This window comes from Aythya marila (genome assembly GCF_965140915.1).
Source record: "Aythya marila genome assembly, chromosome: 1".
Lineage (NCBI taxonomy): Eukaryota > Metazoa > Chordata > Aves > Anseriformes > Anatidae > Aythya > Aythya marila.
This window is the reverse complement of record NC_139042.1, coordinates 87,962,276-87,974,787: the sequence shown is the minus strand read 5'-3', so window position 1 is coordinate 87,974,787 and position 12,512 is coordinate 87,962,276. Positions and strand designations below refer to the sequence as shown.

The following is a 12,512-nucleotide window of genomic DNA, read 5'->3' as shown; positions in this document are numbered from 1 at the left end:
ACATAGTTTTATTATTAAATTTTATGAATAGTGAGTTGCAGAACTGCTATTTTTGTATGCTTCAATGAACAGTGATAATTGGGCTGTAAAGCAGCACAGATGACAGTGTAAGTTCTTTATCTGTTTTATGCTGGTCATTACAATTGTGTTGTAAAGTAAAACAGGAGGTTGGGATTATGGGGAAAGTCATCTTTTCTTCATTTGTTGAAAACATTAAACCCAAACATTGTACATGCAATTTTTTTTTTTATTTGCCCTGCTGAGAACCCAGTCCTGAAGAAGTAATTAACGTGAAGAGATTACAATTTGTCTTTACCAAAATTCAGTGTGTACATTTTGTTAACTGAATGCACATCTATAATTGAAATAATGTAGCCTCATTTATATTTTCTGTACACAAATCATGAAGTACTTCATGAAGTATTTGGGGAATTTTTTAAAACCTTAATATTCATGAATACTTACAGTAGATTTTATTAATGGCAGAAAACTTTAATTACTTTGCTGAAGCAATTCAATTTTCTTTAACCGTCATTAAAACCTATGTCTTGAGTCAACTACATATCAAAACAATTGAAGGTAGACTATTATTTGAATAGCTGGTAGGAATCTTAATTTTGTAAAAGTACCATGGAAAATCACTTAAAAATTTCTGTAGATCAAAGAATGAAATTAGAGAAATATAATAAAAAGCTTGTAAAGGAAATAATCATGCTTGTTTCTGTATCTGTGAAGGAGAACATCATAATCTTACTGAGCTACAAGCAAGAAACAATGACAGTGCATGAAGAGCATTTTAAATAGATACTATTCCATAATCAAACGTCAACATTTTTAATAGCTTTCGTAATCAGTGCATTTCTAACTGAAAAGAAAAAATGTTTTCCCACTAATTACAAATTAGTGAAAGGATAATATATAAGCTATAAATTACTGAGAAGATAAAAAGGACTTCCTCAGTCAGACTAACATCTCTGAGTTTGGCTGCGATGTGCTGGCAAAACTGAAGAGACAAGTGCCACAGCCTAGGGCCAGCAAGGGCAGGGGAACTCTGTACAGGCTTCCCGGAGCAGGAGCTGCTGCCAGGTACAAGACAGAGCAGTCAGGAGGCTGGCAAGTCCTGGCTTGGAAAAGGGCATTTTCAAGTTGGCCTACAGCTAATTTGCTTGCAGTGTGCTGAATCCAGCTGGAGACCTGAGCAAATGTGTTGTAATTCATGGATGAGACTGCAGAGATATTCTAAAGCAGAGGGCAAACAAAATAAGTCTTAAAAGATAAAATAGATGTCAGAGAAAACCAGATTGCAGGTAACATTATCAAGCCCTCTAGAAGTCAGGCTTGTGCACCTTTATTACTGAATAATCACTAACTTAGCCTATGGAAGATAGCATATCAAAACCATTTGTCATGCTGCTCTGGAAATAAATGCTGCCGTGTGCAAGCCACAGTAGCCGTCTGTGGCTTCTCTAAGCTTAAATATGCAAGCTTGCATATTTTAACAGAAAATGATACTGTTACATATTCAGTAGCTTGGTGAAAATACATTGTGCATTGTTCCTGGTAGATTTGTTAATTACCGTAATTTAATGTTATTCTGAATTGTATCTCTTAAAAATAATGAACAAGGGAGAATGTAAAAAAGCTAATAGGATAATTGAAATAGTTTCACAATGAGGAAGACATCACCTGTGTCCCCTGGCTGATGTTGAACTGAGTTTTGTGATTACAAACAGAGGTCCAGAAAGTTCATTCCAAGCAGTGAATATAGCACATCCTATCACTAGCATCACTGGATTTTGGGTGAAGAATCAATACTCAAAATTTTTAATTCATAGGCATAAAAATAGTTAGTTTGCTTATTGAGACTATAATTCCCATAATGACAAGAGTTTATACAAATATGGGAATGACTGGTGTATAATGGCATTCAAAACATTGCCAGTAGTGAGGGAGTATTTGATATTGATTGTATTACATCTAAGCAAAGCTGTGAAACATCTAATATTTGAATTGCAGAAATCAATTTAAGTTATTTTTAATTTGATCTGGAATTGTTCCTATAAGTTAAGAAAATGACTGTTGAGCTACCATTTTAATTAAAAATGGGAAGGAAAGACCATTGATTAAATGTAAACTTAATGGTTGGACTTGACAATCTTTTCCAACCTAAATGATTCTATGATTCTATGTGTAGTATCTGATAAAGGAGAATAAGTGTTATTCACAAGCACCCTCAGACTCTAGTTTGATCACTTTTCCTCTTTGATACACTGAAATAAAGTGTTGATGACAGTTTCTCAGGATGGCTCAGTACTCCAGTTTTAATATTACCACATTGTGAGGAATGGCTCACATGAATTGTTGAGTATGTAATAAAATCTGTGAGTATATATGGAAATGAGTTGTATGTTTTGCACTTAATTTTGGATGTTAAAATACATTCAAAATCACTAGGGCAGTTATAAGTAACGAGAAAAGAGATGAAAGAAAATAAGTCTTAATGTATCATACACTACAATCCCTGAATCACAGAATTCTTGAGGTTGGAAGGGACTTCTGGAAGGGACTTGTCTAACCCAGACGATGCTCAGGCAGGATCACAGTATTTGGGTCTGGCTGGAGTGGATTTTGCTTTCTTCACAGCAGCCTGTATATTGCTGTGTATTGGATTTGTGACTTAACAGTCTTGACAACACAGCAGTGTTTTGGGTATTAACAGTGTTTGCACAACATCAAAGCTTTCGCCCCCACCCTCAGAGCACTGGTAGGCATGAGTAGAAGACAAGGAAGAGATACATCTGGGACACTGGACCCTGACTGTCCAATGTCATTCTCAGCAATTAAAACTTTTTTTTTTTTTCTCAGTCACCCTCACAGTAAAGATGTGTTTCATTATTTTCAGAGAGAGCCTTCTCTATTTCAGTTTGTGATCCTGGCTACATCCTCTTTGTACCTTCCTTTCAGATACATTGATGAGAAGTCCTGAGTCTTCTTTTCTCCAGGCTGAACAGTCCCAGCTCTCAGCCTTCCCTCACAGAAGAGATGCTCCAATCATCTTTGTGGTCCTTCACTGGACTCTTACTGGTAGCTCCATTTCTCTCTCAGTACTCCAGGCCTCAACAGCGCTGTGTAGAGGGGAAGGGTCACCTCCCTCCACCTTCTGGCAGTATAGTTATGCAGCCCAGGATACCATTTGCTTTCTTTGCAGCAAGAGCATATTGCTGGAACATGTTCAACTTGGTATCCAAGTTTCTTTTCTGCCAAGCTGCTTTCCATCTGGGCAGCTCCCAGAACATACTGTTGCATGAGGCTGTTCCTTCTCAGGTGCAGGACTTCACACTTACTATTGTTGAACTTCATAAGGTTCCTATGATCACATTTCTGAAGTTGTTTAGGTCTTTTGGAATGACAGGATAGTCTGGTGTATCAGTTACTCCTCCCAGTTTTGTGTCATCCACAAACTTGCCAAGGGTACACTCTGCCCCTATCATCCAGATCATTAATGAAAATGATGAACGGGATTGGACCTAGTATTGACCTGTGGGATACACTGCTATTTACTGGCTTCCAACTAAACTTTATGCCACTGGTCATTACCATCTGGGTCTAACCGTTCAACCAGTTTTTAATCCATCAGATTGTTTGCTCATCCACTCAACACTTCAACAGATTGTCCATGAGGATCTTACAGGAGACAGTGTTGAAAGCCCTACTGAAATCTGTGTAGACAATATCCACTGCTTTGTTTTTATTTACCAAAACAAAGCCATTTCACCATAGATTATCATGTTGGCTAAATATCACTTCCCCTTGGTGAATCCATGCTAGATACCCCCAATCACCTCCTTTTATTTTATGTGCCTGAAAATGTTTCCCAGAATTAGTTGTTCCATCACTTTCCCAGGGACTGAGGTGAGGTTGACTGTCCTGTAGTTCATGGGGTACTCCTTCTCTCCCTTTCTGAAGATTTGACATCATCATGAAGGTGAAGGTGAAAAAGGCATTAAGTACCTCAGCCTTTTCCTTGTCCTGTGTCACCAGGTCTGCTGCTGCAATCAGCAGTGGGCCCACACTTTCATGTTTTTTTGTTTGCTGTTTATGTACTTGTTTATATCATGCTGCATTGTCCCTCCAGCACATATCAGGGTGGGTGAAGATCTTTTTGAATAATTAAAGTGAGATTTTTTTTTTCTTCTTACTTCTTCTTTATTTCACCTCTTCAGATATGCAGGTTTTATTTTGACTTTGCAGTAACCATGTCAATTACTCTATGACAGTGCTATTTATTTATTTATTTATTTGTGATTCAGATGGCATTTAATTCTCTACCCTCCCACTTTTTATAGCAGTGTTATTAAAAAATAGCAGTATTTCTCTACTTAAGTTAATGGTCAAGATAGTCATACAAGGAGATATTGTAGCTTTCCATGAACAAACATAAACTGTGTTTTCTACTGTTCTGGTCCTTCAAGAGTAACCTTGTAGAGGAAGTTGTGTTGATGGTCAAAGGGAGGACAAGATACTATTTCTTTGAATTCTCCAGAATAATCTTTTACTATTATTATTATCATTTTTTCAGGAGTTCTTTTTCCTTGCCAATGCTCAGAATTCCATGATACATTATGGACTTGTATAGGACACACTATTTAATTGTGAATAGTGACTTACTGTAGCCAGGTTTCCCACCCCTACAAAGGTGCCCTTTTACTTGACTGCATGGACCTAACAGGTGCAGACTCTGATATGAGTTGGCACAGTAACAGAGGGTCCCCAACAACTTCAGTATAAGAAAATTCTCTTTCCAGTATTTTTTGATCCTAAGGATTGAAACAGCCTGAAAATAGCATAGCATGAGTAAGCTCAACCTTGCATTTAAAAATTAACTCTGAAAGAAATCTGTCTTTCATCACTTTTTTTTTTTTTCCCTTGGTTTCTTTAATTCCCTTCATTTCAGATATAGATCAGAACCCCTGGGTCTATGGGACCTTTTACAAGGTTTTTCTTCCAAGCTACAAGAAATACTTAAGACTTCAAAGAAAGTACTCTTCTAATTACTTACAGTTTCCTTCCATTTTAAAATTAGATATTATGGAAGACTGAAAGAACAAGGAAGGAGGAAGACATTGGTAGATGGCCTTTTTTATTTGTTCCAGTGTTTTTTCAATCTGTTTTCCCCTTTACCAGATTCACTAAACAGGGACAACAGATAAGAACAAGAGGAAGGGCAAAAGTGAGGATCAGTGGAGGCCATGTCATTTGCTGGCAGCAAATGGCTGGTATATATTCACTTAATCTGCCCTGTTCCGCATGATGATGTAGTAAAGCAATCAAGAAGTAAAAATTTATCTATGAAGTGGAAGTTAGTGGAATGTAATGACATGAAACCTACCAAACAATATTGTTTATTGAATATAATGTATCTGCCTTCATACTGACTCGTTAGTGATCATTTATAAAATTAATACAAAATGAGAGTTAGCAAGTAAAATATTAAGCAAAGACTACATTAAAATACAAATAACTCAAGTCTTCTCAGTAACTTAGAAAAGGGTATATATGGGGTATAGATGTGCTAGATTTATTGCAAATCTCATATTAAAAGAAGAAAGTCATAGCTGATCTTATCAAATTGCTACAGATATGGAAACATTACAACATTGTTGCACCCAAACATTTTTTTTTCTTCATAAACTGATCATAAAGGAAAAAAATAGAGGAAGAAACTCTTCAGCGGCACACATAAAAATTTGGTTTAATTTCATTCTGTATACACTGATTGTAATTGATCATTTTTTTGCTTGTCACCATTGCAATACAAATTAAGGTCCAGGGAGGACAGGATGCACTGTCTGTAATTTCCTGTGCCTTAGCTTTTAGCAGGAAGTCCTGCAAATCTTGTTTAGACTTTCCTGAATTAACACTGTTTGAAAGACAACTGGAATATCATTTACCTTAAAATTCCTGATACTCACTCGCAACATTTAGCTCCCTCCCAACACAAATTTCGCTCACAATTAATTAGTATGTAACTGAGTAGCACTGCCAGCCTGCAGTGAATACATATGGATGGTCTATGTTCTGCAAATTAATCCTATGAATCATGAACCATCTGTAAGAATGGGCTGAATACTAAAAAATATACTTTTGCATAAATTATTTGGTGACTGCTAACCGTATTTGCTGAATAAATTATTTCATGAATATTATTCAGTCAGCTATCAAGACAGTTGAATAGCTTACTTGAATATACAATACACAGTAAAAATTGGTAGCATATGTCTTATTTTTTATTCTTCACAATATTTATCAAAGAAATTTCATTCTGCAGTTGGCCATTACTCCAAACAGGTGAACCAAATTATTGCTTCCTTCAGACTTAAACTGGATTATAGCTGTCAGGACTTTCTAGATATTGATAAAAGGAAGTCATTAATTTCAATATCCAAACTTCCCTCAGACTGTCAGGGATGTTTAGACTGTAGTCTGGTCTTTCTTCTGAAGTTGTATAATCTGTAGTATCAGCACAACTCTGAAATAGGTCAAGAGATGCAGGGACCCAATGATTTGTAAATACCTAAGTTATTATTACATACATCATAACAGAGACTGCCTTTTGTGTTTGTACTCAATACTTTTGTCTTTAGACTTTGTTTGTTAGTACTGGTGCTAGCATTATAGTTGTTGCAAATTTTGTATAATAATCAGCACTGCCATAAGCAAAGGCAAAGTTCCTCCTATTTGGAAAATTCTGACCCATTTCTTAGGCAAGAAAATGCAGCTCATAAGTCAAATATAGTCATATACTAAAGACCTCTCAAAGTCATTGTCCCCTCTCTGTCACTCCAGAAAAGTCTGATACTTGATCCTTCTTTCTCTATCACTGAAACATGTCTGACCTGGAAAGCAGCTTGAAGGCATTTGCACTGATTCTGAACTTGGTGGACTCGCTCTTGTTGCAGTTTTCATATTGATTAAAGCAGTCATTGTAGTTAAATTGTTAAGCTTTATCCTGAAAGAAAATACTTATGACTTGAATAACGTTTGAATAAATATTCTAGTTAAACAGACATGGGTGTCCAAAATTTTCCAAAAATTACTGAGTTCTAGGTGATCTTGTAGCGCTAACCTATGTTGGCAGTTACAGTAACTATTTTCCATTTGTGTAACGCTTGTTACCACTTTAGCAGAATGCAATGAACTACAAACTGAGGTTTTCCTTTCAGTAAATAAGTACATAACTGCAAATTTTTTCCACAAAGGCTGTCTCTCCAACTGTTTTGGATGACAGCAGATGATTTACAATAGATGGACTAGGTTGTTACAGATTATGATTATTATTATTATTTTGAGTTCATCTTAATGGATCATATCTAAAGGATTTATGCACACAATGTTTTCCCAATTAAGCTCAATGAGTTTCCATTAGGTACAGAGCAAATTCTCCTGCCACAGAACTGCACCTGACACAGGCTACACCAGCACTTGTATAAACAGCTTTTTCACAGAATCATGGAGTCAAAGATTTTTTGAGGTTAGAAGGAAACTCTATATGTGATCTGGTCCAACCTCCCTACTCAAGCAGGGCCACCTGCAACAGGTTGCTTAGGACCCTGTTCAGGCAGCTTTTGAAGATCTTTTAAATGAGAAACTCCACAGCCTCTCTGGGTAATCAGTATTCCATCACCCACACAGCACAGAAGTGTTTCCTGGTGTTCAGGCAGAGCTGCCTGTGCTCCAGTTTGTGCCCGGTGCCTCTTGTCCTGGCACTGGGCACCACTGAAAAGAGCCTGGGTCTGTCTCCTTTGTGCCATCCCTCAGGTATTAATGGACAGTGAACAGATCACCCTCAAGTCTTCCTTCTTTGGGCTGAGCAGTCCCAGCTCTCTCCACATGGGAAAGGTAATCCAATCCCTCAGTCATCTTCTTAGCCCTCTATTGGACTTTCTTTTGTATGCTCATGTCTCCCATGTACTGGAGGGTCCCAGAACTGGACACAGAACTCCAGGTGCAACCTCACAAATATTGAGTACAGCAGAAGGATCTCTCTAGACCTGCTGGTGATACTTTGCCTAGTGCAGCCAATAATACCATTAGCTTTCATAGAGGCAAAGGCACACTGCTGTTCAACTTGGTGTCTACCAGGATTCTTAGGTACTTTGCAGAGCTGCTTTCCAGCTGGGTGCCCCCCAGGAGGTACTGGTGCCTGGAGTTGTTCCTCCCCAGGTGCAGGACTTTGCACTTCTCCTTGTTGAACCTTTTTTACCAAGCAAAGCCATAAACTTTTTTTTTTTTTCTATCTTCTTAACCCCCACAAAATATAAAATATAGAGCATTTGAACAGCAAACAGGCAATTAACAATAGGCTCTTACTGCCTAGAAGTCCATATTGTTTGGTGTTAACAGTAAATGAAATTGAGAGGTGACACAGCCCACCAGTTTTGCTTAAATCCTGCTTCAAACAGTTAAGAAAACTATAGAAAGTAAAGTTACGATATGTGTGGATTTCATGAACAAAAAAGATTTTTAGTAACTTGATACTCAGTTAAAATCTTTGGCTGAAACAATTGACAGATCTTTTCTCTGACCTTGAAGTGATCAATGAATCATGCACACAGTGTATATGACCCTGAGGTTAAATTTTCTTTAAACTAAATTGTTAATCTGACATGCTAAATAAAGATAAACCTTTTCATCTTGTACTGGAATTAAAAAGACAATTAGCTACCTCTGGAGAGAGATTTACATTTCTTAAAAGACAATATTATCTTTAGACAGAAGATACTGATGTTGGTCCACATCACACCTGCTTTTGCTGGCATTTATCTTTAATGGCAGTGAAGTTAGCAGATCACTGAACAGTATTTAATAAGGTTTAGAATAATGATGAGCTAATATGTCTGTTTTACACAGGAATAATATTCAATTTAAATTAGATTTTTATTTCAGCAGAAGAGTAATGAAAGTTTAAAAAATTATGCATGCATGATGAAGTATCTATTAAGATCCTACACTTACTAACCTTTATTAGAATACAGTCATTCATTCAGAAGACGTTATGAAAAATCAGTACCACCAGTTTTAATGTAGAGGGTTTAAAAATATATTTTTTTAAAAAGACACAGCAAAAAAGTTGACTATTCTTTCAATACAAGTACAGAACAGTAAATATTCCATTACTAAAATACTGGTTAAAACCAGTTATGAAATAAGCATCAGAATTAGAGATTCATATGGTGATGACATTTAAAAGTTGTAACTGTATCCAGCCTATATGTGAAATATTGTAAACACTGTATAAATGCATAGAAGAGCAAAAAGTCTGTGTCAAAAGGTTTACAGTTTAATGACCTGGAACTTCTTCCTATTGAATAGTTGCAACATGAATGAAAAAATGCTTACAACAATATCCATTAAATGTACTTTAGCAATGACAGGGCAATCATTAGAACAGTAGGAAACAGAATATGAAAGATAAGAAAGGTAAACATCAACAAAGCAGATATTTTCAATGGCAAATATAATACTGATATTTAACAAAACAACAGAAGAACAAAATCAGAGCTACTTTAGCATGCATTTTATTCTCTTCTATATGTTACTATAAGAATGATATGACTCAAGAAATGTTGAGATGGAGAAGGTTGGCTCTTCGCCATGTCCTATGTAGTTCTTTACCTAGACCATAGATAATCAACAGATTACAGTAAATTGTTAGATTAATAACACGCCATACTTTGGAGATGGTTGATGGCATTTATGCTATGTGATCATTATTTTATTTTATTTTATTTTATTTTATTTTATTTTATTTTATTTTATTTTATTTTATTTTATTTTATTTTATTTTATTTTATTAATTATTTATTTTTTGGGTGTGTGTGGAGCAATTGATAATTAGTATGGATACTGTTGCTGCTCCCTATAGGCCTAATCTGTTTGGGGAGAAGCAGAACTGTCAGACTGGAAAGAGCAAATGGGCCACAAAGCCAGCTGTGTTGGAAGGCATGCTGTTAACTAAGTGCTTCAGAGGAAGACTCTTGAACTTTAAGGTTGACTCTTGCATTAATTTCCAGATTGGATGAGGGTGTACACAGCCTTTCTAACCCTTTGTTTCCTTGGGTGAAAGTGACACTGCTCTTAGGTGTAATGGTTATATCTACCAATGATTGTTCTAAGGATTATGTTTGTATTAAGTGAGAGACGTATTACATAAATTACAACAGTTGTATTAAATCTTTGACTTGGAGCAGGAAAGAAAGGTGATCCTGCAAGCCTTGACTCTAGTTCAATGCAGCATGATGCAAAAGTGTAGTGACAAAAAAAACCTGCTGTAGAACCAAAAGTAGCATGGCTGTGCAATTGCGGTGCTGTGCAACATATGGAAAAGTATGCCTTGGGAATTTGGAAATATCATGCATTTAACACGACTTTGCTGCTTTGATGCTACAAAGTCATGGAGTCTGGTATGTTCTGTGTACTGTGCATGTATGTATTATGTATGTGCACTATGTTCCATGTTCTGCATAAAAAAAAAATCACTTGAATTAATAAATTTAAATGGACCTACATAATCCCATGCTTTTTCACTCAATGTTCCCCACAAGTGCCTTGTAAGTGAAAATGTCCCAAACAGAAAACCTGAAATTGCCAATTGCGGAGTGCAAATAGATGGCAATGTATGTGTCAAGTGGGCATGTAACACTTTATCTTTCTCTTTGTATGGTAGAAAGCTGGACATAATGACACAGCATTTGAAGTCTATGGGATTTTGTCATTTTGTTGTTTTGTTTTATTTTGTTCTTAAGAGAAAAGGAGAATGGAAAATGAAAGGTCTATGAATAGAGCTTCTAGGAAGGATAATGCTAGACTTGGAATAAAGACCTGCTTTCCAGAATTAAAGTGATAAATCTTGAAAGAAAAATGACTAAGAATCTTCAATAGTTACATATGGGTTTTTAGCAACCAAAATTCTGCTTCAGAGAACAAAGGAAACATGGGAGATAGACAACAGTACAGCCTTCGTATACATAAAATAATACTCCTTAAGTAAACATAGATGGGAAATGTATTAAGAATAAGAATCACGTACTCAGTAAGAATCAAGTGTTCAGGCATTACAAGATATGACATAGAAACATATGCTCCATTCCTACAGACCAGTTATAAACAGAAAGCAAATGCAGAGTGTCATTTTCAATTCACATAAATATTCTTCAAACTGGAGATTTCAACATAAGCTGCAATTCTATTATGTGTACTTAGCGCTCTTTTCTCTCTCTTTTTTTTTTTTTTAATTTTTCTATTATTTTAATGCAAAGATTTCACCATTTGATAATACTATTATTACCAACACCAGAGTTGCAATTAAGTCACACAGTACATATATACCTGAGACTTTTATATTGTACTGTGGAATAATTACCTTTAAACAACATACAGAGCTATAGGGTTTACTAAATAAAAAATGAATTTTAGATCAGCTGGGATGATAAATTATTTTTCTTTGTTGGGTCTGGGTCTGCATTCATAACGTTAAACATGATTTCTAGTCTCTGTGTTCCAGGATGACGATTCTCATTCTATGTTATTCCAGTACCTTATGTGGAAAAGGATAAGTATCTTTTGAAATCAATGTAGCATGGTAAATCACTGTCAAAAATTTTCAAGGTATTTGATCACTGATTATATTTTATCATGTCTCTGTTCTTTATTTTCAGACTCAATCAATGCAGTGGACATACGAAATCAATGGCCTGCCTCCACAGACCACACCACCTACAAGGCCAGCAAAAGTAGTTTCTACTGGCAGTTACATAAGATCAGCAACAGTTCGACAGCGCAATTTCTTACATGAAAATCTAAAGCTTACAACCACTGGGGTATCCTCACCAATCAAGGGGGCACCTTTAGTCCTGAGGACAAAATAGAGAAAAGAGAATGCTGTGTTGTGGGTTTTTATTTGTTTGTTTTGAGGAGTGTGGGGGGACCACATGAGGTGGATATCTTTGTCAAATAAACTCTGCAAATGCAAAGATGTGTTTTTAATATATTTTTAAAGCAGATATGATATGCATCGGTGGTATGCTTTATGTGGAGGATCCAGAGTGCCTCAACTCTAATAATGTTTTTTTTTCTATGACAGATTTTAGTTGTGTACCTAGTGGTTCATGTATTTCATACAGATGTCAGCAAATTTTAGTAAGGAAAAAGGATCAAGTTGAAAAAGTATACATGGAAATTTGGGAATTTGATTTAATGCTTTGCTTTAGAAGGAATGTTCGTTTGGTAAGGCTTTAATAGGAAGCCATAAAGAAAGTTCTATATGTTGTTCAGTATATTACTTGCATTCAAACCAAGCAGGCAAACTAATCCTTGATGTCTTTCATGATCAAGTGCTTACCGAAATTTTGCAATACTTTGCTAAAATGTAGGTTTACGTATCACATGTCCAGAGCTTAAATGTCTTTAGATTCACTTGCTTTGCAAAATGTCATTAGTTTTGACATTTCTGC

The 12,512-nt window shown here is 35.9% G+C and overlaps 1 protein-coding gene across 1 annotated transcript in view; it reads left to right on the top strand.

The window, feature by feature from the left end:
• CFAP47 (cilia and flagella associated protein 47) overlaps positions 1–11,927 on the top strand; it is a gene marked incomplete at both ends in the record, with an annotated part of 301,646 nt that extends 289,719 nt beyond the window's left edge. Inside the window, 1 exon segment of the mRNA XM_082784753.1 lies at positions 11,718–11,927. Within this exon segment, the coding sequence (XP_082640879.1) occupies positions 11,718–11,927 (210 nt within the window).
• Between the last annotated feature and the right edge of the window lie 585 nt (positions 11,928–12,512).